Source organism: Astatotilapia calliptera, chromosome 3, assembly GCF_964374335.1.
Source record: "Astatotilapia calliptera chromosome 3, fAstCal68.1, whole genome shotgun sequence".
Lineage (NCBI taxonomy): Eukaryota > Metazoa > Chordata > Actinopteri > Cichliformes > Cichlidae > Astatotilapia > Astatotilapia calliptera.
The window spans coordinates 59,271,508-59,299,489 of NC_137424.1; the positions used below are offsets into that span (position 1 = coordinate 59,271,508).

At 42.0% G+C, this 27,982-nt stretch overlaps 1 protein-coding gene across 1 annotated transcript; it reads left to right on the forward strand.

Moving 5' to 3' along the window:
* Window positions 1-222: 222 nt before the first annotated feature.
* On the forward strand, window positions 223-27,980 carry tec (tec protein tyrosine kinase). The gene is made up of 18 exons (XM_026160399.2): window positions 223-499; window positions 3,420-3,623; window positions 6,561-6,665; window positions 8,883-8,964; window positions 11,542-11,670; window positions 14,744-14,796; window positions 14,932-15,131; window positions 15,226-15,291; window positions 16,773-16,827; window positions 18,765-18,844; window positions 18,934-19,067; window positions 23,949-24,023; window positions 24,244-24,415; window positions 24,951-25,167; window positions 25,293-25,357; window positions 25,449-25,567; window positions 25,660-25,817; window positions 26,937-27,980. The coding sequence occupies exons 2-18, from the start codon at window positions 3,486-3,488 to the stop codon at window positions 27,018-27,020; spliced, it is 1,932 nt and encodes a 643-aa protein (XP_026016184.2). The 5' UTR covers window positions 223-499; window positions 3,420-3,485; the 3' UTR covers window positions 27,021-27,980.
* The last annotated feature ends 2 nt before the right edge of the window (window positions 27,981-27,982 follow it).

Sequence of the window (27,982 nt, forward strand, 5' to 3'; positions counted from 1 at the left end):
TTTTATTATGACTATATGCTGCTAGTTTTTGATTTATAGAGTGTGTGTGTGTGTGTGTGTGTGTGTGTGTGTGTGTGTGTGTGTGTGTGTGTGTGTGTGTGTGTGTGTGAAAGATACGTTCAGGTGTAACAGGGCTCATCACAGATGGAAGTGAGAAAACAAACCCTGAGTAACCCAACAGGAATGGGACCCGTGATGGAAGAAAATCCCGGCATCTCATTTGCTTCTTCTGCATTAAACACGAGGTAACAGCACGTACATGCGTGAAAGCTGGAGACGGGGACGGTCACCCACTGGTGACGCAGCCACCCCAGAGGTCTAAATCAGTCGTAGCTCACTCAGCGATCACCGTGCAGCAGCGCAATACGAGGAAGTGCGCGTGCCCGTGAGCCGGTGCGTTTCTCTTCATTTCCTGAATCCCGCTCCCGAGATTCGCAACGACATGGGAGGCCCACGGACTCCAACCAAGTGAGGAGAAACTGGGAAATGAGGCGCGGAGGTAAGGGATCCTTTTTTCCACAGACACCCAGCGAAGTTCCTGTAAACTTTTTGCCTTTTGTGTTCTGCTGTCCGCAAACGAAACCGCGGACCTGCGAGTTTAGAAGTGCCGCTGCTAAACTCTGTGAGTTTAAAAACGCTGTGAGTTTAAAACAGAGGATACGATGCAAAAACGCTCAATAACGTTGAAACTTTCATTTTGTGGGGGTGATGCTGCAGCGTATAAACAACACCAGTGGACCTGCTTTCAGCTGCTGCTTTGTAAAATATCCATATTAGTATTTAATCGGACAGTATAGATTAAAAAAAATATAGTATACATATAGTATGGTCTATGTAGTAGGACCGTGTAGTATCACCTGAGAACAGGTGTACAACCCGCGATACGCTTCAAATCACCGGCGTGCGCTACCTTCCCTCTGCTGCATTTAAGTGCGGTTGGAAAAACTTAACGGACACTACTGTGAAGAATCTCGGCCTTGTTTCACATCCAAACTGTACCCAAGCAGTAAAGGGTTTATGCTTTATGGGCGAATGTACTGATTATATGTATTCTGTGGGGACTATTCATAGTCAAAGGATGCTTTACCGCTTGCTGAAATGAAAATAAAGAAGGTAGAAGGTGAAGACGGGGAACAACTTGACCTTTGACTAAGGAGCCACAGTGCACCAGTAACAAATGTGCTTCATTGTGCAATGCCAGCAAGACAGGTGTTGCCTTTGTCACCCTTCGGGCATGAAAACTGTTAACATGTTTATCCCATACATACAGTTATATAAAGGAAACCGTTGACATGTCTCTGCAGACACATGCATGAAGGCAACCTGCCAGGATTTTGTATGTTTATATTTTGATAAGTTGGCACGGAGATCCAGACGACACTACTGTAACACTGTTGTATTGATGGCGTTATATCAAGTAATCTTATCAGATGTTATTCGCAGTGTTATTCTGCATGTGTTTAAGGTTTTAGATTAGCGTTATGCATTTTGATGCATTAAACAGTCACATGAGACCAAAATAAGTTGCCTCTTCTGCTCTGCCTCAACCCAGCTTTGTTTTTTTGACTCGTTTTTGGTTCGAGCAGCAGTAACACGTGTCTGACGCACATCGAATGCCACCAGGAAGTCACCAGCTGGTTTTTGGACTCTGGCAGTTTGAAGGGCTCTATGAATGCTTGCTCAGATGCATCACACAGACACATACCTGCTGGTTCATGCTAAGTGACAGACTCTGAAATCCTGAAGCATATTATTTGTCTGCTAATTCAATAAGGAGCCAATGTTGTGAACGCACTCAATGGGACGCTTGGCTAATGCCGCCTCACAAACAGGCCTCAGAAAAATTCAAACGAATGGCTTGGGTGAATTTTCACACCATGAACTTCTTAGAAACAGCTTTTTTTCCACCTTTTTAAAAATTTTTTATTTAAGCAAAAATGTGACTTCCACAGCTGAATTTGAGAATCGTAAAATTAGGAGTCCGTGGGTATTTATGCACTTTTGGTGACAGTTTAAGGTGGCCCCTGTGGGAAATGTGTTGGCACTTGAGCATTGGCATACATTTTTAACCTCAGATGTTGCTGCTTGGTCACGCCCAACCCCATCTGCCTCCTGATGTTGAACGCTCACATTACTTGTTTCACACAGCAGAAACAAAAGGCTTCTGTGTAGTGCAGCTAACCATTTGCCTTGCGTCTGATAGATTTGCACGGAATTACTTATTACTTACCAACCAAATTTGTAAATCACCTGATAAGTTCAAACTGAGAGAAGAGCTTTGGCGGACACAGATAAGAGCACATCCTGCATCAGCTCGAGACAAAACACCTCTTTTACTTTGACATTATCGATTGACTCAGTGTTTTACTGGATGATTAACCACCACAAAAGATGTACTGACTATCGGATGTGGTTTGTAAGCTTAATATGCTACTCACCTACCCATAAATGCTAGTGACTATGGTCATTTCTAGTCGATGAATTACATGCCCACATGTTTTTATTAATCACACTCAGTAGTTTGTGCTGATTGAACTTGGGACATTGAATCAATCACAGCAAATGAACTGATAATCAGCAAGAGAGCTATGTGATCACTGCATAATGAGCTGACAGTGAATGAATAGCTTGTGAAGCCACTGAGTGCAAAGGTCATTAGAGTTCATTACTTTGTTAAAGCGACATATGTGGTGTTTTTATGGTGTTACACGGAGCAGCTTCAACTTAGAAAAAGAAGAAACCAAACTGAAATCATGTTATTCACTCTTAAAAGTAAAAAGAGATCTGTGAGCCCTTCTTAAATCTTATCCTGGATGAATCACATCTTTCTAGAAGAAAATAAACAACAAAGGCTGAGGTGTAATGAGTTGACACAAGTGAAACTAAACTGTGTTATTATAAAGATAACTGAGCGTTGCCGGTGAAATAAAGGAAATCAGTGTGCGTCGCATGTAAACAGAGACGCTGCTTATGAGCCTTGTGGCTCTAAAGACAAAAAAAAGCAGAATCAGACAGACAGAAATAAGTCATAATGAAAGCTCGGTATAGATGGCTGCACTTCCTCAGAGTACGGGTGGATGTAATGACCAAAAATAAATTCCTGCTAAATAAGGCTTCCACAGAAAGTGCAATAAAACCCCTCAGAGCTGCTCGCTGTGTCCAGCTTCCCAAAAAGCTCCGTACCACCAGAAATGTAGGAGACAGCATTTATTAAAGATAAAGTTCTACTGTGGTAGAAGAACAATGTGGTCACAGACAAAGGAGGACTTCCTGTTTGTGGCCATATTGATGATACAGACCTGGTTCTAATTTGTTTCATCTCAGGAAATGTATTAACTTTTTTGGAACAACAAATCTAAAGGTGTGTTTATCTGGAAGGAGGAATGAGTTATATCTGAGAATTTGGTCATCTCTCTTAGATCAGTTCCATACCTTTGCGGTCTGACGTCTTCCACCAATGGGCTGAGGCCGTCGGCGGGGCCAGGATGAGTGCGGACCTGCTGATGGAGGAGCTGCTAATCAAGCGTTCGCAGCAGAAGAAGAGGACGTCGCCGCTGAACTACAAGGAGAGGCTGTTCGTCCTCACCAAGAGCCGGCTGACATATTACGATGGAAGAGCTGAGGTCGCTTTCAGTTTCTGTTCATTTGTTGTATTTTTACATTTTATACAGGAGGAACAATGCGGTTTTTGTCCTGGTCGCGGAACACTGGACCAGCTCTTTATCCTCTCCAGGATACTTGAGGGTGCATGGGAGTTTGCCCAACCAGTCTACATGTGTTTTGTGGACTTGGAGAAGGCATTCGACCGTGTCCCTCGGGGTGTCCTGTGGGAGGTGTTGCGGGAATATGGGGTGTCTGGCCCATTGCTACGGGCCATTCGATCCCTATACAACCGTTGCAAGAGCTTGGTTCGCATTGCCGGCAATAAGTCGGACTCGTTCCCGGTGGGTGATAGGCTCCGCCAGGGCTGCCCTTTGTCTCCGGTTCTGTTCATAATTTTTATGGACAGGATTTCTAGGCGCAGCCAAGTGGCGGAGGGCTTTCGCTTTGGTGGCCTCAGAATCTCATCTCTGATCTTTGCAGATGATGTGGTTCTGTTGGCTTCATCGGGTGAGGGCCTCCAGCTCGCACTGGAACGGTTCGCAGCCGAGTGTGAAGCAGCGGGAATGAGGATCAGCACCTCCAAATCTGAGGCCATGGTTCTCAGCCGGAAAAGGGTGGAGTGCCCACTCCGGGTCGGGGATGAGTTCCTGCCCCAAGTGGAGGAGTTCAAGTATCTCGGGGTCTTGTTCGCGAGTGATGGGAGAAGGGAGCCGGAGATCGACAGACGGATTGGGGCTGCGGCTGCAGTAATGCAGACGCTGCACCGGTCCGTCGTGGTGAAGAGGGAGCTGAGTGTAAAAGCGAAGCTCTCAATTTACCGGTCGAGCTACGTCCCTACCCTCACCTATGGCCACGAGCTGTGGGTAGTGACCGAAAGAACGAGATCGCGGATACAAGCGGCGGAAATGAGCTTCCTCCGAAGGGTGGCTGGCCTCTCCCTTAGAGATAGGGTGAGAAGTTCGGCCATCCGGGAGGGGCTCAGAGTAGAGCCGCTGCTGCTCCACATCGAAAGGAGCCAACTGAGGTGGTTCGGGCATCTGACAAGGATGCCCCCTGGGCGCCTCCTAGGTGAGGTGTTCCAGGCATGTCCCACCGGGAGGAGGCCCCGGGGCAGACCCAGGACATGCTGGAGAGATTATATCTCTCGGCTGGCCTGGGAACGCCTTGGTATTCCCCCGGATAAGCTGGAGGAGGTGGCTGGGGAGAGGGAGGTCTGGGCCTCTTTGCTTAGGCTGCTGCCCCCGCGACCCAGCCCCGGATAAAGCGGATGAAGATGGATGGATGGATGTTGTATTTTTATTTTTAGCTCCTTTAGTACTGATGAGATTATGTGATGGTGAAGCGTTCATCTTCCACTCCTACAGTACTGGTTAGACTTTAGTGAAACAACATTGATTTGTACATGATGTGACTGTAAGTCTCCCTGACATCTCAGTGGATTTTAGGGATTTTAGTTCTCAGACATTATAACAACCTGTGAATTGTGATGGATCATGAGGAAGACAAGCACTGACAATCTGATCATTTTTGCTTTTTCTTAAAGCCGACTTATTCTGCTCATGTCCAGCTCTGTAACTTTATTCTTGAACTTTATTGGAGTAATTTTGCATGATTAAAATACAAAAACAACTCTTATTTATTTTTTTACAGTCTCTCCTACAACCTGATTTAACCCCCTTCAGTTAAGGCCACCCTTACTTTAACAGAGCTTCTTCTGACTGGCTGCCTCTCATAGAAATAAACGATTGTGGGTTTTAATGACCATATTAGGGATATCCCCTCTCTATGACATCATACAGATCCAAAACCAAAATTGGGGGAAAAAAAGGACAGAAAAGGAGAGCTCGCAACAGTCAACAACGTGAGTTTTGGCTCACATACATGTAGTGACTTCATTTTGAAACTTTGGCCATGTTTTATAGGAACAAGACACAAATAACAGACAATAAGGAGAAGCACTGGTTCAGAGTTCATGCTTACCTGGTTCTATACTATAATCCTATAGCATAGTCTGGGAATTAGATGTTTGAACTTGCCAGTGAAACATGTTTAGTATCCAGTCAGCTTACTTGAAGATGAAAACTGGAAACAGCAAGCTGGGCTCCTGTTCAGCAGTTATTTTAGAGACATTATTAGAGAGAGAGACGCGGTTTTCAAAGAATGCTGAAGTGAAAGCTTTCAGAGAATTCAACAACAGCAGAGATGATGCAGAAGTCTAACTTCCAGGGAAGAAAAGCATCTTTTCTTATACCAAGTTTTTTTGGCATTTGGTCATTTTATACCAGTTTTTCATGCATGATACTTTGGATCAAAATATTGCCTTTTAAAAAATGACTTTTCTTCTCTTTTTGGTACATATTGTAATTTTGCTTTTGTGGTACCTTTTTTTTCTCCTGACTTTTAACCTTTGTAATGGTGATTTTTAACCTTTTGTTTAAGTAAATAGCAGCTACATGTGGGTGTTTCATCAAAAAACATTAAAGTCATTTGAGTCAGCAGTAGCTCTGTAATGTTACACTGAGCCAGAATAGTCATTTATCTCTTTTTATATTAAGTTAAGCTAATGGTTCTGGTTCATTTGTACTGCACAGGTGTGAAAGTGTCATCAATCTACATTGTTTTAATATGATTTATGCCCTTCAACTGTGAAACTGAAAATGTCTGTTTAAACATCTCGTTGGTTCAGGTAGCAACACCCTGTTTTAAGCTGAGTGTTCACTTTCAGTTTTTCCAGGAATGCCCACACAGCTGCATACAGGGCTCTTATCCCAGTTTAAATCAAAAATTCTGCTGAAGGAAATGAGTTACATGTCAAATTAGTTCAACAATCATTTGAATACTGCTAATGTGCAAATATGCTATGTCAGCACAAAATGTCAAAGTGTCTAAGACTGCAAGTTGGATAATATTACAAAGACAGCAAACATTAAAAAATGACATGATGTTTGCATCAACAGAAGAAGTTCAAGAGGGGCTCCATCGAAGTGAGTCGCATCAGATGTGTGGAGATTGTCAAGAATGGAGGAGGGGTCATCCCCTGCCAGAACAAATACCCCTTTCAGGTACAAACACACTACCACACTCTCACCTGCAACCAGAGAGACCTCTTTCTTTATATGCATACTGTCGAGTTAATGAGTAGTAATGCAAATACAGGGAGTGCAGAATTATTAGGCAAATGAGTATTTTGTCCACATCATCCTCTTCATGCATGTTGTCTTACTCCAAGCTGTATAGGCTCGAAAGCCTACTACCAATTAAGCATATTAGGTGATGTGCATCTCTGTAATGAGAAGGGGTGTGGTCTAATGACATCAACACCCTATATCAGGTGTGCATAATTATTAGGCAACGTCCTTTCCTTTGGCAAAATGGGTCAAAAGAAGGACTGGACAGGCTCAGAAAAGTCAAAAATAGTGAGATATCTTGCAGAGGGATGCAGCAGTCTCAAAATTGCAAAGCTTCTGAAGCGTGATCATCGAACAATCAAGCGTTTCATTCAAAATAGTCAACAGGGTCGCAAGAAGCGTGTGGAAAAACCAAGGCGCAAAATAACTGCCCATGAACTGAGAAAAGTCAAGCGTGCAGCTGCCAAGATGCCACTTGCCACCAGTTTGGCCATATTTCAGAGCTGCAACATCACTGGAGTGCCCAAAAGCACAAGGTGTGCAATACTCAGAGACATGGCCAAGGTAAGAAAGGCTGAAAGACGACCACCACTGAACAAGACACACAAGCTGAAACGTCAAGACTGGGCCAAGAAATATCTCAAGACTGGTTTTTCTAAGGTTTTATGGACTGATGAAATGAGAGTGAGTCTTGATGGGCCAGATGGATGGGCCCGTGGCTGGATTGGTAAAGGCAGAGAGCTCCAGTCCGACTCAGACACCAGCAAGGTGGAGGTGGAGTACTGGTTTGGGCTGGTATCATCAAAGATGAGCTTGTGGGGCCTTTTCAGGTTGAGGATGGAGTCAAGCTCAACTCCCAGTCCTACTGCCAGTTTCTGGAAGACACCTTCTTCAAGCAGTGGTACAGGAAGAAGTCTGCATCCTTCAAGAAAAACATGATTTTCATGCAGGACAATGCTCCATCACACGCGTCCAAGTACTCCACAGCGTGGCTGGCAAGAAAGGGTATAAAAGAAGAAAAACTAATGACATGGCCACCTTGTTCACCTGATCTGGACCCCATTGAGAACCTGTGGTCCATCATCAAATGTGAGATTTACAAGGTGGGAAAACAGTACACCTCTCTGAACAGTGTCTGGGAGGCTGTGGTTGCTGCTGCACGCAATGTTGATGGTGAACAGATCAAAACACTGACAGAATCCATGGATGGCAGGCTTTTGAGTGTCCTTGCAAAGAAAGGTGGCTATATTGGTCGCTGATTTGTTTTGGTTTTGTTTTTGAATGTCAGAAATGTATATTTGTGAATGTGGAGATGTTATATTGGTTTCGCTGGTAAAAATAAATAATTGAAATGGGTATATATTTGTTTTTTGTTAAGTTGCCTAATAATTATGCACAGTAATAGTCACCTGCACACACAGATATCCCCCTAAAATAGCTAAAACTAAAAACTACTTCCAAAAACATTCAGCTTTGATATTAATGAGTTTTTTGGGTTCATTGAGAACATGGTTGTTGTTCAATAATAAAATTATTCCTCAAAAATACAACTTGCCTAATAATTCTGCACTCCCTGTAGACACAAATGCAGTACCATTCTTGAGTTGATCAATAGTGGGTCAACGTCCCTTTTATGGGACAACTCGGCCTTTCCACCATTTGGTTTGAGAACTGAAGAAGCTTCTCAGATGAGAGGTGAAACGTCTTCAAGAAACTTAAAGAAGTCCAGTCACTTTCTTGCTAAGCCCCTTATACAAATTAAAATATTACATCGTTTTGGACCTCTGACCTGTTCTTGAAGGCAGAATAAGCTCAAACTTGCTTAAATGCTTAAATTTTACTCTGTTTGTATCAGGAACATTTAGGAAATGACACTGGTATATCTGGTTTATGGGGATTTTAAATATCACATTATAGTTTACATCCAATTATTATGCCAAATTTAACCTGTAACCACACTTTTACATTTCACATCTGCCTTTTTTTCAAGTTGAGTCTAAAGTGTATTATTCTTGTTGCATTATGAACCTCCTAAGTATGTTTAGGCTTTCAGACTGCTTCTTGTTTTGTTGTAAGATTAAACTATGCCTATGCAGCTTTGAAATCTACATAAAACTGTGTTAGCAGACAGATCTGTGTGTTTGTGTCCAGGTGGTGTACGATACCAACACCCTCTATGTATTTGCTCCAAGTCATGAAAGCAGAAGTCGATGGGTCCAGAGCCTCAAAGAAGGTCAGTCCCTGTTTTGTTCTGTGAAAAACTAGCAAATGCACATATATACAGGGGTAGGGTATGAAAGCTCACACTGGGAGTTTAGACATCTGAAGTACTGCAGAGATGTTTTTTCACACTTTGAACCACAAAGCACAAACTGGTTTTCACACATGCAAATACCTTCCAGCACCCCTGCACTGTTTCCATTGTTCTTGTTGTTCCTGTCATGAGAAATTTAGCATTTATTTTACTCAACAGAAGCGCTGTGTACTGCTTAGTAATTTGACCTGATTTCTCAAACCTCAGAAGTGCAATGGTTAGTTCACTTTTCTGTCTTATAGTTTGAACTGTGTATCATTACTGATGTTCTTCTAGAGGTCACAATGGTCTTTTTATTTTGTTGATCTTTTTATTCTAAATAATTTAATTCTCTTTATTTAAACAATGCAAGTATCAGTCATTAGGACTATAAATGGGTGCATCTCAAAGTCTTTCATAGGAAATAGATATCAATGAGTATAAATACAAACAGTATCATTATAGGTTAGGTGGCTGGTTGCAGTATAGATCAAAAACACGGGGATACTCTACATATTTCAGCTTCAACTGTGAATGACAACCCTGATGATCCTCTAATCGCCTGAGCCAAGGTGTGAAACTGGGCGTGGGTCCCAATCAGCCAGAGTTTCGGGTGAGTTCATTGTGAAACCTGGCCCCACCTTATCATGCGAATTCCTGAGGTCAGATGACCCAGGATGTGAGTGGGCGTTAAGGCGTCTGGGAAGGGATCTCAAAACTGGATTATAGATGGCAGACACCAACTCTCTGCCATCTATAATCCAGTCCAGGGGGTCCTGGATTATAGTCCAGGGGGTCCTGGATTATAGTCCTGGACCCCCTGATGATTAGAGGATCATCAGGGGGTCCTTTTGTCCCTCTGTGGTGGGATACTCCCACTAGGTTTATATCTGGGACTCTGCACCATTTGACCTTAGAACTGAAGAAGCTTCTCGGATGAGAGGTGAAACGTCTTCAAGCAACTTAAAGAAGTCCAGACGCTTTTCTTTGCAAGCTCCTTTGACTACGATGACCTGGATGACTGAGAACCTTCACAGACAACCCTCCTGTTGTGTTCACCCCCACCCTTACTTTAGAGCTCCGGTCACAATTGGCCAGTCTGTTTTAACAGCTCTTAAATTAACATAAGAAACATTTTTCACCACCAAATTCAGTTCAGTGGGTGGGTCAATGGGTCGTAAAGTGGGTCTTTCATTTTGCTTTATTCAGTTTGAAATTGAAATCGCTCAAACTTTCTTTAATTTGAGCATCTTCATGAACAAGTTGGATGAAATCTTTAATAATTACACGTTTTTAAATGTAGCCTCACTTTCGCATGGACTGGAAGCAAGTGGACAGTCGATAAAAAATTGTGTCATGGACTGGTGTTACTTTTCTTTCATTATTTATACTGAAATTATGGAAAAGGTAAAGGTCTGGAGTTGATTCAAAAAGATGTTTTTACATTTGAAAGCCACAGTCCAAATGAAACAGACAATCCTAAAGCTGCCAAAATAAATTAATCAGAGATCGGTAACCTTAGAAATGACCACATCAACATCAATCTGGTGCATATTGAGAATTAAAAAAAAAAAAAGATAACATAAAAACACCCAGACGGTCACACGAGACTACACTGGTAGAGGATCACAGGATCCTTAGCATGATAAAGACAAACTCTTAAGAACATTCAACCTAATAAAGAGCACCCTCCAAGTGGTAGATATTTTATTTTCCAGAGAAAACTTGGTTAGAGAAAATACTGAATGCAAGATTTATGAACCATGAATCATCCTTAAGAACGGAAATGCCAAATTAAAGTAGTAAAAAAAAATCTGGACCAGCCAAACCTGGACAGAATTGCTTTTTTTGAGCAGGTGACATTAAAATGAACTCGTACCAGAAATATGGGGGGAAAAAAAGTAAGAACAGGGCTTGGAATGATTTATGATCTGGAGTATACAACAGCACCTGAAAACATGTGGCTTACAGTGGCAATAGGTCACTTGCATTTAGTAACGATGTGGGGAAGGAGCTAGATGAAGGGATTCAGTCAACTGCTGCAAAGTTGACTTCATGCCGCTTGGAAGCACAGATAGACAACAACCCAAAACCTCCAGTTAAAGAAAACCAAATGTTTTTAAGGTAAAGGAGTGGAATATTCTGCACTGACTGAGGCAGGAAGGCCCACAAACGAACAACTGAAAACAGCTGCATTAAACGTCTGGCAAGGGATGACAAAAGAGGAAACCCATCCTTTTGTGACAGTCATGAGTTCCTCACTTCAAGCTGTCACTACAACTGTAGCTGCAGTTTAAACATTTCACAAAGTGCTTTTGTTCATCTCTAAATTAAAGCTAAAGTTCTGTACTTCAGCTGCAGCTTTAGTGATGGCGGATGCAGTTTATCAACCTAACTTTATATACAGCTTATCAAGGAAAACCAGTCTCAGATAATCTAGACATAAAAATTCAAAGAGAAGCAGCAGGAAAGACCTGGTTTTGTTGAACTTTTGTGTGTTTGTGTGTGTGTATCCAGAGATCAAAGACAACGCAGAGGTCTTGGTGAAGTTTCACCCTCAGTTCTGGCAGGATGGGTTGTGGCTCTGCTGCCGCCAGGCAGAAAAACAAGCACTGGGGTGCGAGCAGTACAACCCGTTAGAAGACAGTAAGTGCCTGACGCTCATGTTTGCTTTCTGTGCTCCATCTAGACTTCCTGTCTCTTGACTTTGTTATTAACTTTATGGTTAATAACAACCTGTGGAAAAATAATTATCCTTCAAATGGAGCTTGTAACGAAGGCGGGCTGTCCAGAATGTCTACAAAGAAGCTGCAAAGCACACACTGCTTCAACCAGCCCCCCTCCAATGAAAATGATGCCTTTTATCCATGTTTAACAGTCACGATTTCATAAAGAACAAACCAGTCTCATAAACCTGTGGGGTGACACTTTGACCCAGATCTGAAGCAAGGTTTAGCTTACATTAGCCACACATCTTAGCTGTTTGCTAAGCTGATGTCCTTGCGCTGCACTCATTTTATGTCAGCTCAGTGTGAGCTAGCACCAACCACATCACATCAGTTGCATAATACTGGAAACTAACTAACTCCAAAATTCTACCTCAGTGTGTTAACATTAAATGCTACAGACCTTTATAGTGTCTTTTTGGCTCACAGTTTTGGCCCCCGAGCTTCACATAGAATCCACAAAATGCGTGTAAATACCAGTTTTCATATTTGCTGAATAATTTGTGTATTAAAAATTCATTCTGTGCATTGTATGCTGGAATAGAATAAAACAGAAAGCCTTTTTTTGACATTGTATTTATGATACAATGAGCTTTCATGTCCCAGAGTAACAGTTGCATGTTACATTTTTAGATCATGATATCAGCTACACCACAAAGCCACGTGCACATAATGTGAACGAGGTAGCTGTGCTATAAAGTGTCCGAGTCCACATTGAATGCGCAAATCATTATTGTCATGTGACATAAAAATAAATAAATACGCTATTGCCAAACGTAATTGCTCATCTGCCTTGAGTAACATTATTGATCCAAAGGGTTCAATATGATGTCAGCCCACCCTTTGCAGCTATAAGAGCTTCCACATCATCCACACATAACTCATCCATGTCTTTATGGAGCTTGCTTTGTGCACTGGTGCACAGTCATATTTGAACAGGAGGGTGCCACAAACAAACTGTTCCCACACAGGTAGGAGCATGAAGTAAACGTCTGTGAAATGGGACGGTCTAGCCTTCAGATTAGCGTCACCGCTGTCTTGGTGGAGTTTAATAAACTCAGCCGTCTGCTCCTTGCTATCTAAAATATAACAGGACACTGGCGTAAATTCTCGACCGCCTCACACTTCTGTTTCATCAGTTTCCTGTTTCTGTTTTCACATTCAGCTATCTAATCTAATCTAATAACTTTTATCTCAGCCAAACCGATTTAGTCCTGAACAAATAAAACACTGAAAAAAACCAAACTAGGTTGTCTAAGTGACTTATATATTGCGTTTAACCTGAGTAGCGAAAGACCGTGGTGATCTGAAAATGATGTGTGCCGTTCTCTGCGGCTCTAGTGACCCTCGAGCTCCCGGCGAGCTCTCGAGCTAGTGAATAACAGACGTCTCTGAAAACGTCGGAGGACTTTTGCAATTATATGATATCTTAATTAGCCAAGCAGATATTTGAAGTTTACACAGCTACATTCTCACCTGAAAATTTGCTAAAAGTCATAAGAGTAGAAAGAGTAATAAGAGTAATATTAAAACTTAATAGTGGCAGTTTTATTAAAACTTAAAACTGGAATTGGCTGGGCCATGCTCTGAATTCTGGGATATGGTGGGCCACAAAGGATACACCTGACCCATCCTTCAAATTTGGGGAAAAGGAGGACGCATTTGTTGGCTGCATTTGGAGGAGTCTACAAATTTGGACAGCCTTCATTGTGTCGCTGTGACGTAATCGGTCTACAAATGCGGCCTCAGGAGGATGCAGCCCATGAATTTGGACACCCCCAAAGTTTGGAGGTCAGCAGTGACTGACTCTGCAGAAAGTTGGCGACCTCTGTGTTCTGTCGTCTCCGATCGCTTCCACTTTGTGATAATACCACTAACAGCTGACTGTGGAATATTTAGTAGCGAGAAAATGTTATTACTGGACCCCTGAGAGCGACCCATTATTTCACAAATGTTTGTAACAGCAGCCTGCATGCCTATGTGCCTAGGAGACTACAATAATTTTGGCAATATATAAAAAAATAAACATAAAAACATATAGTGAGAATGTAATTCCAACAGTGTTTGAATGCAGCACACCTGCTTTTTGTAAGAGAGTGGTAATGGCCTTATAGAAGAAACCGTTCATGGTCTATTAGTCCTAGTTCTCAGTGTCTGAGCCAGTGACATGAGGACAGATGTTACAGGTCCCTGGTGGCCAGAGTGGCCGCAGTCTCAGGCAATGTTTTGGCCTCTGGCGAGGTAACAATATCTAGGAGAGAGAAGGATGACAGCCAATAATTTTGTGGCCTGTGCTAATGACCATTTGTAGCCTTTTTACACTCTTCGACAGCTGCTGGGCAACCAGCTTACCACACTGTGAGTCAGTATGTTAAAATACTCCCTCGTGGAGCGGTAAGAGGCCACCGGCAGCTGAGTTGTACTTGAATAGCATTTAAGTGCCCCAGATAAAGCCTAATAGTTTTGTATAGTCACACACACAGTTGAAGCTACAGTGCTTCAATAAACCAACTATTTCTTTAAATGTAAACCTTTGAGTTTGCAAAGTGATTCCAGTCATCAGTGAAATGTAGCGATAACTACATTAATACACTTTGGTAGAGTACCTCAAACTCGTTCGCACAGTAAGTAGAATACATTTGTAAAAGTCGGTGAACCTTTCACAGTAAAGGTTTTCAGATAAAACTGAGTTGCTCCGTTGTCATGGTTATTTTATTACATTTTGAAACCCTTGATTCACCAAGTGAGAAGACAAAAACAGGAAATTGCATTTATAGCTTAAAAGCTGAGGCGTTGACTAGTGCACTACGCCGCAGTGATGTGGCTGATCAACAGCTGTTGATCAGCCACATCACTGGTGACCAGAAGCAGAAGGGTCAAGAGGTCAGTGTGAACTGAAAGCAGAGATGATGGTGAAGATGAAACTGAATGCGAAAATGTAAAAACTTCATGCTTGACTCGCTGTTTCTGTTCCTTTTTTTTTTTTTTTTTAGTTTCCAGAAAACCTCTACCCCCGATTCCTGGAGAGAAGTGTAAAAAAGAGAGGGTAACCACACGTACACACACACGTGCACACACACACACACACATGTGCACACGCACACACGTACACACACGTACTACCAATATATCAGTATAAGCCAGGAGCTGCAAGCCTGTAGTCACTCCTACTCCTCCTCAGCGTCGGACTCCTCCTCCTGCCCCCCCGACCCCCGAAGATGATGAGGAAGACGATGAGGAGGCTGAGGAAGAGGAGGTGGTCGTGGCTATGTATGACTTCCCCGGCATGGAGCCTCATGATCTGAGTCTGGTGAAAGGGGAAGAGTATGTCATCGTGGATAAGTGTGACGTCAACTGGTACAGGGCACGCAACAAGTATAAGTGAGTTCACGCTGTATTTCTGTGTTTTACCACCTAGTTTCTCATGTCTTTGTGTGTTGTGGTGATGTGGTAGTTTGTTTGTGTTTTTTCACAGTGAGGAAGGATACATTCCAAGTAACTATGTAACTGAGAAAAAATCCGGAAACTTGGTCCAATATGTGTGAGTGTGTTAATCATTTCCCAGTTACAGTTTGAGTTTAATGGCTGGCTGAATCCTAATGTCTGGACCTTGTTAATACAGGGTTTTTGAAATTTGGCATTTACTGAGTCTACACAAGCACACTTTCTATGGACTGAAAGCATGGCCAACCACCAAGCAGTTAAACACATGTTGGGAAAAGTAGTCTTGGGCAACGCCACATTTGAATTGAGTTTGATATGTGGTTATTTGCTTAAGTTAACTGTGTTTACTTAATTACATCTTACAGGTTATACAGGTTTCCAAAGTTAAAGTGTAGATTTCTGATCAAAGCTGTGATAGTTATATATTTAATAGTTAGACCTTTATGATAAAACCAGCATCTGTATGAGTAGAGGTCACACACTTGCATTGTGTTGTATTATTGTCCTATAGACAACTTCTTAAATCTTACAATTTGATCTACAAAATTAACCCTTTAAAGCCGAACGGAGCAGCACGCTCCGTTTTGCGTAACAGTTTTTAAATTTTTTACCTTCAGGGCCTTATAAGCCTATACTGGTGTTTTTCAAATTCATGTTAGACTTTATGCTTTTCTGTGTCGTTTCTGGGATGCTTAGAACTCATATTGCACTGCTGGAAATAGTTTATTTTGATGCACATGCTGGGTTTTTTTTTTTTTTTTTGCAAATTTGCATCATAATATTTATTTTCGTTTTTCCTGCAGTATATACAAATTGGTGTATCTCAAAAATAAAATTATAAAGACACTCAAAATAAATTTCCTGTTGTTTGAAACAATTTTGTGCAACTTTTTTGTATTTACAGTTTTGAGGGATAAACCTCTTAAATTTCTCTAACTAGAAATATATGTATAAAAAACAGAAAAACAAAAACAATTTTCAATTGTTTTGCAGTTTTTTGCAATTTATGTAATTACTATGCACTTAATGCATACACATTATTAAAATTTTGGCTACAATGGTTGTATTGATGTATAGCAACTTGAAATGCTCCCAAAAATGGCACTACAGCATGTAAAAATGTAAAGATAAGCTCTGGCGAACTTGGTTCTATGGTAAGTTAGGTCTATGGTAGGTCCCAGGGTTAATTAAACTTAAACGAATCTTGAACATTTATTAACGAAAAATGCTAAAAACACTATAAATGAAGTGAAACTAAACCAAAATTGAAACTCTCATGGTTGACTTTCAGCTTTCCTGAGACACCATCACAATGTCATTGGTGAAATAGCAAATCTAGGTTTTGCCACTGTAAGTTGATCAAAAACTGTAGAAGAGATATTTCGATCATTTGGAGGCTGATGTTGTACTCTTGAAGTAAATGTATTTGCAGTTGAATCGTAAAGTTCACTGTGAGTCATGCTATCTTCCAGTAAACGCTTATTTCACTCTTGATGTTTGGATTCAGCCAGCTGATAGTGTTTCACAAAGCAGGCAGAGCACTAGAGTCTCATGTTGTGTTTTCTTTGTTTGTTCCAGCTGGTACAATAAAAATGTCAACAGGAATAAAGCTGAGGAGCTGCTGAGGAAGGAGGTTAGGCTCTCTTTCCTTCCTTTGGTTCTTTGTCTTTATTCCCTCCCTGTTTATACGTACTTCTATGATTTAGAGACGGTGATATTAGTGATAGCATGTTGCTGAACGAAATCTGTTCTTAAGAAAACACAAATTTAGATATTTTCAGCCCTTCCAGTTTTCTGGATTCTTTGACTAAGGTGACTGAGATAACAGAAATTACTGTTGTGTGGATTAGAAAAGTCTTGAATTTTAAACTTGTGGAATCCGTCAACCTCTTAATAGCCGCCAGGCAAACTGTTTAATGTTAAAATGGGTTCTACTTAGCTATATGGTGTCCACAAACTAGAAAATGTTAGATTTCAGTCTAGTCTCATGCATTTTGGCCTTTCAGTTTTTCTTTTCAAAGTATTTACATTTAAGAGTTCCACACAGGTTAGCATTTTATTGTAAAAGAGGTGGATGTTAATCAAATATAAGGCCTAATCATAGATGGTTTGTCAGTGACATGTTCTGGTAACTGTTTTACTGGTGAAACTACAAAGTTTAGTCTGCAAAGTTTCAGGCATGTTTGCTCTTTGCTTTCTATGATGTCAGAAAGAAGGGATATCTCTAATATGGTAATTACAGGCACACTTTCACAGCTGAGCAGCTGGTGTGTTTAATGAACGGACCCAAAAGCAGACACGGGAGAACTGAACTGAAGTTAAACAAAAAGCGAGCCTTTATTGGGGCTGATACACAATAAACAGAAAAACAAGCCGAGATTAAACTTGGGCAAAACTAAACTAAACCTAAACTGGGAAAACTAAATAACTCTGACAAATTGTGAAGAGGCTGAGGAACTATGAATCAACTATGACAGCAATGATAACTATGACAAGAGGTATATGAACACACCACCGAACAGAGGCAGCAATATAACATAGCTAACATTAACCGTGCAGTGAATCCTGCTTGTGCCGTGATATTCAGGACTGCAAACCGAGCAGCATCACTGACTTTCAGTTTGTTGTGTTTGTGGATATATGACTGACTGAATATAAAACGTAAAGGCTTTAAAACCAAGTTAACGCTGCAAGTACAAACATCACTAATGTCACATAACTTTGCCGACATGTGGCCAACAGTAATGTTTTAATGTTCTTCTTTATTAAACATTCATACGGAGCCCCGCAGGGGACATGGGAGAAAAAAAAATTAAGACGGACTTTTGCGAGATCTCGCAAAACTAACCCCATTTCAGCCATCTGCCGTTTTTTTCCAAAGAAAATATCCACACCCACCACCGCGCTATGAATTGTGGGATATATGGGACCACAAAGTCTACACCGGACTCACCCCTCAAATTGGAGAACACTTCGAATTGGGACAGCCGTCATCGTGTCGCTGTGGCGTAATCGGTCTCCAAATGCGCACTACGGAGCGTGCGGTCGCTGGATTGGGACACAGCCAGAGACACCACAGGGGAAGTAAAACAAAACGCATAGAACGTGAAGACACTTGACTCTTCAAAAGGGGAAACAGAGATGTAGACATGACAACACAGGCTTGACAGCATGAAACATGCAGACAAGAAATACATAAAACCTACTGTGAACAGCTGAACAGAAACCCACCTGCTCAGCTCTTCTATATACAAATCAGTAGAAGGTTGGCTTATAAGGGGCTGAGCTAAAATGAATTATATCAAACTAAGGTTGAATGGAGTGTTTTTTTTTTTTATCTTTTAACAAGCCCTATGTAGCCGAGCCATCTGGGGTTAGTTAGTTTTTGCCTGTTTGGAAGGCTCAAATGGAAAATCCTGAAAGAGGAAAAACTGCAAGGTCAAAACTTTATTTTGTGGCTGAAACAACCCTAGCCCAAAATCTAGTCTGTTGGTGCCCTGGTGTATGTTGAGAGGTTAAACAAAAATCTTATTTAGTTTTCAGCCTTTGTCTCTGTGCCATGCCCTCCAGGATAAAGAAGGAGCCTTCGTTATTAGAAACTCCAGCACCCCAGGAACCTACACTGTTTCGCTCTACACCAAGTCTTCAGGGTAATTCTGCACATGTGTGGTAGTTATAAGTTTTATGTAATAAAAGCTGGTACAACTTGATTTACACTGTGGTTATGTTGTATTTGTAGGGATGGAGGTGCAGCTATTAAACATTACCACATCAAGGAGACACAAACCCTACCAAAACACTTCTACCTGGCTGAGAAACATCTCTTCAGCTCCATCCCAGACCTGATCGAATACCACAAACATAATGCAGCAGGTAACCAACACACAATTTGTGTAGACTATTAAACAGTGACTTAAGCTAAATGCATTACGGTGCTTTTCTGACCCTCTGAGGCCTAAAACATCAATGGTGACAGTGACGTGCCCCAGACCCACCCCCTAACACTAACCCTGTGTTACAGAGATGGGACGAAGTACTGTTCTGGTAAAAATATAAATGATATTTTATGCATATCAGCTGATTATTTATTTTGATCCCTGCTTTTCAAAACTCAGGAGACTTACTTTGGTCGCCCTGTCCGCATTGGGTGGCAAATACCCGCCAGCGTACTCGATCAGCTGCGGCTGGCCTCATCCCATGCAATGTCTAAGGCACGTAAATCATCAATGAAAGTCCTCCACCTTTTTGTATGGGCGTGGCCTGGTTTGCGTCTTCCATGGGGAGGGTTCCACGTGATGGCAATCTTGGGCAGTCTTTGCGGGAATTGACATAGAATGTGACCTCCAAAGTGCACTGTCCGCTAAGTCACAATGCCATGGAGGGGACGTGTTGCAGTCCGATGGTTGCTCTCCGACACACAACATCATTCATGGTCAGCATCTCTGTTGCTTGCAAGGATGCTGCCCAGGTAGGTGAATTGATTCACCTCCTCCAGCGGTTGCAGTGCTACCATAATGGGGTCCTGTGTTGTCATGTAACCAATCCTCATGGCCTTGGTCTTGTTCCCACTGATCCACAAGCCCACTTTGGCTCTTGCTCCAAGTTTGATGTCATGGTTTTCATGTTCTTCTGGATGTCAGCCATCAGCGATGTCATCCATGAAGCCGAGGTCCTTCAGACGTGTTGGTGGATGCCAAGGTATCCCAAAGCCATCCATGGCCATGGCAGTCCGCAAAACAAAGTTGATGTTGAGAAGGAAGAGTAGGGGAGAGAGAATGCACTGGTTCAGGGTCTCTTTGAAGTGTTCCAGAGGGCGTCTTCTTCCTGTTTGGTCAGCAGCAGGTTGACATTTTTTTCTTTGACAGGTACTCGCTGCCCACTCTTTGCACCAGTGAGTTCATGGACAATGTGATTGAGGGTCTTCATGTCAAACTCAGGAGAACAAAACCTCAGCAGGGAAAACATTGTTGGGGTTTTCTCTGTTGTAATCGCTGTAAATCAGCTGATTATACTTTGCACTTTTTCAGTGCAACATCTGCTGATGGCTTAGATGAGCCTTGTCCAAATGGCTATTTTCATGTAGTCAATGCTTTTCAAGCTAATTTAGTGAACTTACAATGTTTTTCCTGAATACTATCGTTATGTTTACTGCAGGAAGAAACTCTAAAACTTTGTAAGGAGTGACAGCGACGAGAGTGAGAGAAAGAGAGAAAGAGTTTTGAGACGTGAGAGATATGTGACTTTTAGCGTGTTTGGAGTCTAAAGTTAGTTTGTTGCGTTGTGTTGTGTAGTGTAATCGATAGTTTTGTTTTGTGTGTCAGAACAATAGTGCAACTGCTGAATATCACAGTTGCTGCCAAAACAGCCACCAAAGACAGATTGCAGTGTAAATGCTGTCTCCAGGTGGAAAACAGGAGGAGTGATACACCTCCTGCTGTCAGGCCTACAGGTATCAGACTTGTGATGTTCTTCTTTATCTTACAGTGGATAGAAATGATGTTTTGGACTTGCACAAATAATTTGAGTGCCATCTTATTTGATGCAGAACACCTGATTGTTTTGTAAATACTGCATTTTTAGGTAAATAGCTGCATATAACCTTTGTTGTTTGCAAAACCTTCGTTTTTAAAATTTACAGTTTATATTTGCATTTCAAGTTATAAAAATCATTCAGTAAACATGTTTGTGTTTTTTACAGTGTAAAATATCACTTTTTTCTACTCAGATTTTAAGCCTTTAGTCTGATTTCAGATCAATTGTGTTAATACAATATGTCAAAATGAAAAAATAATTATAAATTCAGACACGTGAGGTTGTGCTGAAAAGAATGATACTAAAAAAGGAAAGGTAAATATTTTTTAAAGGTAAAATGTAGAAGTAAAACGTAGTCGAAAACGGCCAATTGTACCCTGGACCTGGTTAAACTTTTTTTTTTTTAAGTATCACAATAGTTACTTTTCTTAGTAATCAGTTACTTTTATAAAATTGGGACTCAGTTACATTTTGAAGAAGTAACTACTAACTATAACTTTTTTTTCTCCTTTTTTTTTTTTGTACCTGTCCCGTTTGGCTCTTTTGCCATCAGAATTGTTGTCTAAAGGCAAAGAAAGATGCCCAACGGATTTACTTTACCAAACTGACCATCCCAGCCTTGCCGTAATGGTCCATTTGATTCACCTTTTATTGTTTATTTTATTTTCACTTGCTGAATACGGGACAGACTTGACTGGGAGAAAGAAAGAGGGAAAGAGAAACAGCTGAGAAGAGGGACGGGGGAGAAGGGCAAAAGACAAAAACCAACAGAACGGGCAGAAAAAAAAATGCATCTATCGATCACCTGGATCACCTGCTGAGAAAGAAAAAAGAAAACAAGCAGAAGAGAACAAGAGTAATAGAATAAACAGCATCACAATGATATATGGGAATATGACAGTAAATACTAAATGTTAAACATTATTGTGCAGCACATAAGATCAACAGAACAAAGTGTGCTTTGAGGTAGGAGCCAAAAAGGGTGTAGTTTGTGGGTGTGATCACCCGTGTGTACACCTGTGAGCATGGACGCGCTTGTTTTTTTAAAAGGTTCCTTCATGTAATAATCTGCTAGAGGGTGTGGGGGGGCCACAGCCCCGTCCTCCAGGGCATGAAGCAGGTATGGAGGAGATCAAAACTCCAGACATCCAGAGGCCCCCAGAACACAAGAAAACATGGAAGACCAACAGAGGGGCAGCCGCGCCACTGTCCCAGAAAGAGCTGAGGAGAGTCCCAGATGAGGGCTCACTCAGCAGCCGCGGAGCAGAAGCCAGGGGGAGTTGCAGTGACGCGCCCGTGAGCTCCGCCGGCAGCCAGCCGTGCCTGAGTGACCGAGCCCCAGGCCGAGAGGCCGGGGGCACCCCACCTCCGAAGTGGCCCGAGCGAGCCCCAGGCTCCAGGCCCCGATAAGCGGCCGCCAAGGAGTGAGCCGGTGTGTAACTGGACGCCCATCCCCGGACACAAAGAACCACCAACGCACCGATGTCTGAGGGAGTCCGCCACTGGCAGGGAAGTGGTGGTAGGGAGAGATAGGTCTCCAAACCTTGGAGGGCCTGAGGTGTCCCCAGAGAGGTGGCGTCTGACACCCAACCTGACATATAGACACAGAAATACAGGCACACACAGACACAAACATCCATTCCCACCCTCATGCTCTCATATGCACTTACTCCACACTCAACCAACGTGGAGACAGACATAAAGAGACGCTGTACACACGATCACACTCCCCAAGCGTACTCTACGAACCGGGTCTAGGTACCCTTGCCCCTGGAGGGGGGAACTGCACCCAGACCCAGGTGGTGTTACCCTTTTCCCTGCGGTGGGGGGAGGCAGACCGCCCCGACTCCGCAGCAGCAGGGAGGCCCCACACTCCAGACCGCAGTCGGACGGCCAACTCCTCCTCCTAGCCCCCCCGCTCCAGCAGGTCGCAGAGAACGGGGGTGAGAGAAGACTCCAAACCTCCCTCCACCCGCTCATTGTAGTGTTGATGCATGTGTGTTCTAAGGTGCATTTAAAACCCAGGAGGGCTTGGAGCTACCTGCCAGAGAGCAGCAGGTAAACGCATGGTCCCTCCTGCTAGCCCTCAATGTCTACGTGTATTTAAAATTGAGAGGTGGGCAACGACGCCAGGGGTGAGGTCTACACCCTGATGGTCTTTTGGAATCCGTGTATCGTGCCCACCCCCAAGATCCTATATGTATGTGTTATGAGAGTGTGACTAATGTGAATGTCTAAGTTGTGAGATAAAATTGAGGCAGAGGCAGCCAGAAGGGGACAGGGGGGGGGGGGGGGTATCCTCCTCTGCACCCTGGTGACATACCCCTACTCCAAGGCCCTGCATGTGTGGGTGGTTGTGGTGGAGCGGGAAGAGGTTTCCTAACTATAACTAATTACTTTTTCAAAGTAATTTGCCCAACACTTTGCAATAAATACTATAATATGATATGATGTATAAAGGTATTAATGTAGAAAGAAATTGTTTTCTGACAACATTAGATTTGGCTGGAATTGAGAATTATTCTTGCAACTTATTGAAAGTTGTGTCCATCCATCCATTCATCATCTTCCACTTATCCAGTCAAGGGTACTGTATCCCAACTGCAAATCTGTAACAGGGGTTAAATTGTGTACAGTTTAAAAAGAAGTTCTTTAGGTTCTTTGTACTTACCATTTTCAGTTTTAAAGAAAATTAATATTACACAGTACTTAGACTTAATTTGAGCAGTTTTATCTCACTACTGAAAGTAGTATGTATAGTAGTAGGATATTGCAGGGTTTTCACCTTACAACATAAAGTGCCTTGAGGCAACTGCTGTTGTCGCCCCAAGGCAGGTCTGCCATCGCGCTTGCTTTTTCTAGTCACAGGTCAAAAGAAGTTCAGTTCATAGAGTGATGCAATCGTGCATCTGAGAAACGGTAGAAAGTTCGAGCTCGTTTGCACAGTTTTCTGAAAAGAACAATTTGTGAACTTATGAATTTGTGCTTATTTGTGTCGACTGCTGCCATCATGATAACTGTTCAACTCTGACAGCTGAGAATAAAGGTAAAGCTTTGAAGTATCATTTAAGCCTCACCTATACCGACCTAGATAATGACTCAAAAATGTTGAATGTGGATAAATGTGACGGAAAGCTTCCTTTTCTGGGCTCCCCTCTTAGCCTATCATGAAGGGCTCTCTGGTAAAGTTTACATTTATATCTCTCTACATGTCTCTCTTAGGTCTTGTAGCCAGGTTGAGATATCCTGTTGGAAAACAAGACAAATCAGCTCCATCCACTGCTGGCTTCAGCTATGGTGAGTCTTTACGATGAACTGTGTATCTTTAAACAAATAATGCTCTTTCTTTTTTACCCTTTTTGCTCTTTATTGAACTAACATTAAAAATTAACCATTGCTTGATTGATGCTAGCTTGAGTACAGACTAGAGTTTACTCAAGAACGACAAATATCACGAACAATGTCTTGGTAGGAGTTATCGTGTGCTCTTGTAATGTTTGACATTTTTTCCTTTCAGAAAAGTGGGAGATTGACCCCAATGAACTAACCTTCATGAAGGAGCTGGGCTGCGGTCAGTTTGGAGTAGTGAGGCTCGGCAAGTGGAGAGCTCAACACAAAGTGGCCATCAAGGCGTTAAAGGAGGGAGCCATGTATGAGGAAGACTTCATTGAGGAGGCCAAGGTTATGATGTAAGTAAGGAAAAGGCCAAAGTCATACTGGATGAGGAAATGGTGTGAGAAAGAGGGATTTTTGCAGGTCTATTCAAAAACAGCACAGATGAAGTCGTCCTTCACCTGTTCTACCACCTGGTGGAGTTTAAAAAGTCCTACAGCAATATTTCACCTACACCTTATCTATGTGCCTCCATAGTTTATAGTGGTTTACAAATTCACCTCATAAGTGAAAGATTCCAGCTTTGTCCTGGGAGACGACACATCCTTTCACTGTGTGAAAATCTGCCACATCAAACATGTGGAGCTACCTAGTGTGGTGACCGCTTGCGAAAAAGGGAGCAGCCAAAAGGAGCTTTCCTTATCTTTTCTCTGTCAAGTAGAAGGTTGTCTCAGAACAAGTAGAGAAATGATGAAGCAATCAAATATGACAAAGGAGGAACTGAAATCTGTAACAGACTCTTCACATTTGAGCCTCTTTGACCAATAAATATTTGAAACTGCTGCTTGGAAAATGGCATTTCCATTTAACAAAACCAACTCCCCTCTCCAGGAAACTGTCCCACCCCAAACTGGTACAGTTGTATGGGGTGTGCAGCCAGCAGCGGCCAATCTACATTGTCACGGAGTTCATGGAGCAGGGCTGCCTGTTGAACTACCTCAGGCAGCGGCGGGGCAGCTTTAACCAGGGGTGCTTGCTGAGTATCTGTTTGGATGTCTGCGAGGGCATGGCACACCTGGAAGCCAACGGCTTCATCCACAGAGACTTGGTAACTTCAAGCTTGGCTTATCGTTGGGAAACTGTTAAATCCATCACTAAGTAAATTGAGCTGCTAAGTACTTTTAGTCATATGTTTTGATTCCATCCTCTTCTGTTGTTCTTCGTTTTCTAAAGGCAGCCAGAAACTGTCTGGTAAACGACTCTCTAGTGGTGAAAGTGTCTGACTTTGGCATGACCAGGTACAAGTTTCCCTCCAGTTATAAATGACTCGCATCAAGTCAGCAGATAGAAAATAAAAGCGTCTGATATCACTAAATGGTTTAAATGCAGATACGTGTTAGATGATCAGTACACCAGCTCATCGGGCGCCAAGTTTCCTGTGAAGTGGTCACCTCCTGAAGTCTTTAACTTTTGCAAATACAGCAGCAAGTCGGACGTCTGGTCATACGGTGAGCTGGAACATTTTTCCACTTAGTTTAACAGACAGAAATTTTCTCAGCGCTCATAAAAAAAAATCGCCTCTCTGTGTTTGGGTCTCCAGGTGTGTTGATGTGGGAGGTCTTCACAGAGGGTCGGATGCCATTTGAGCAAAGCCCCAACCATGAGGTGGTGACATTAGTTACACAGGGTCATCGCCTGTACAGGCCCAAAATGGCCAAGCCTGCCATCTATGACACCATGCAGATGTGTTGGTATGAGGTGAGTAAAAAATGGGAAGTAAATTCTTCATATGAGGCTCGTTTCTTATAATTTTTTATTTTTTAAATGTATTTTTTAGCTGTTATTTTTATATTGATAGGATTTTATATTATTTTACTTACTCAATCTGAAAAATGTTACAAAAGTATTCAAATTAATATGGTCTAGTACACCGTATGCCCCCCTTTAGACTCACCGCTGTTCACTTCCATGTAAAATAGGATGGCTGTCATCAGCCTTCAGCAAGCTGTATAATTTAAACATGATATCAGACCATGTTAAAGGTTCTTCTGCATATTTTTATACAACATCTGAAAGCTTACTGCAGATTTTTCTCTTCGTAAAACAAACGGCGGTGGATGGAGTAACGGCTCCGCCTTTTTGCACTTCCGGTGTGTAAACAGACTCCGGCTCCACGTTAAACTGTGGCAGTGTCATCATCGCTGCTGTTGTGTTATGAGTGTTAATGTTTAAAGCTGGAGGCTGTGTGGGCTTAATGTTGTCAAACTTTTTATTCACACATTGCTCTGAAATACGTTTGTATTGCAGGTCTGTTTTTAGTCACGAATGTGGGTGAAACACTCACGTTTCCATGGTGACAATGGCGTGCTACCAAGCCTTGCCCTAAACGAAGCATCAAAACAAAGATTTAGTGCTTAGAATTTTTTATAATCATCTTACTCTGTGAATAGTTGCAGTTCTAGATTACAATAACACTTTACCTTGGAACACATTGCATGAAACACAAAAATCATAATGCAATAATTTGTTTTGTTTTGCTTTTTAACCTCTATTGACCTCTTTAGCTCAGCTGATTCTAACAGTGGTTTACTAATGGAGAAGTGAGAGCGCCTCGTTGCCCTGGGATTATGTGTCAATCATTGTTATTAAAATATACAACAACGCAAACATGAATGACTAGAACAAGAAAAACTCCCAAATTTTTTTAATTGAGTTTTTTGGTACATGCACAAAAGCTGAACATTGACTCATTTAAAAATGCTTTTTCATATGGATAATTGGAAATGTCTCGTGATACGAGAACCCATCCTCTTACATGATATAAACATGTAAAAGTCCTGTATTCAAATATCTTTTGTCTTTTCTCTCTCTCTGCAGAGGACAGAGGACCGTCCCTCATTCGCCAATCTTTGCGTAATGATCTCCGAAGCTCTGGAGGACGACGAGGCAACTCCAAACTGACCAATCAGCTGCTCACACCCTCCATGGCTGCCATTCAGGAGCCACATCTAAAATGCCATGCAATGGTGCTTTATTGTGATTGGAATGGACCGATGAACTAAATGGGGAGGAAGGACCAATCGCACCAGTTCTAAACTCATTCTCCGCTCACTAAATCACATCAGCTCACAGCCATACACCTGCACCAGCAGTACTAAAGACAAAAGTTCACATCACATGTTGGTGGTATTTCAAGATGACTCACAGGGATGAACTGACAGCAACAATGAAGACACATAACGACAGGCTCTGCATGTACGATGCATTATTTGCTGACATGTTTCCTCCCACTCAGACACGAACAGGAAGCCGTTTGGTCAGAGACCTGTCAGCAAGAAAAAGCCACTGAAAGTATTTTTTTTTTCAAGCTCAAGTTTCCATTAACTTTATACTCATTTGTGTTGCTCTGAAATCCATCAGGTCTACAGCAACCCATCTAGTGTCAATGTTGGGTTTATTCTGACCCATGCTAAATAAACAAACTTTTCAAATAGTGAATCTCATTATATTTGTTCTGGTAAAAGCTTTTCTATTGTTTCCTAAATAAAATAGTGGATTCTAATGAAACCCTGACCCTAACAGTAGAGGGGTCACCATTAAACTAACCTTTTAAAGTCAAAATATGGAACGTTTGCTTTATAAAAACTGCTCTCCCAAGTCTTTGAAATTCAAATCATAGGATTGTGTTTCGTGTTGGGGCTCAGGTTGAGGTGATGATGACTGATGACCTAGACCTCACAGAGTTAAGGGAGTTACCCGTGTGTGCTCTTTATGTTGTGTACTTCCCCATCACCTCCCACACATAATATGTATAATGCAATGCATAATATTAGAGTACTGTAGAAAATAAATAAATAAATAAATAATTGTGTTACTTTTACAACTAAAAAATATAATAAAAGTTATACCATGTCAACATGCTG

Excerpts from the sequence above, each read along its gene's own strand:
- tec (XM_026160399.2), top strand. The coding sequence starts at position 3,486 with ATGAGTGCGGACCTGCTGATGGAGGAGCTGCTAATCAAGCGTTCGCAG. Across the intron at positions 6,666-8,882 it reads AGAACAAATACCCCTTTCAG|GTGGTGTACGATACCAACAC; the intron begins GTACAAACACAC and ends GTTTGTGTCCAG. Across the intron at positions 15,132-15,225 it reads AGGGCACGCAACAAGTATAA|TGAGGAAGGATACATTCCAA; the intron begins GTGAGTTCACGC and ends GTTTTTTCACAG.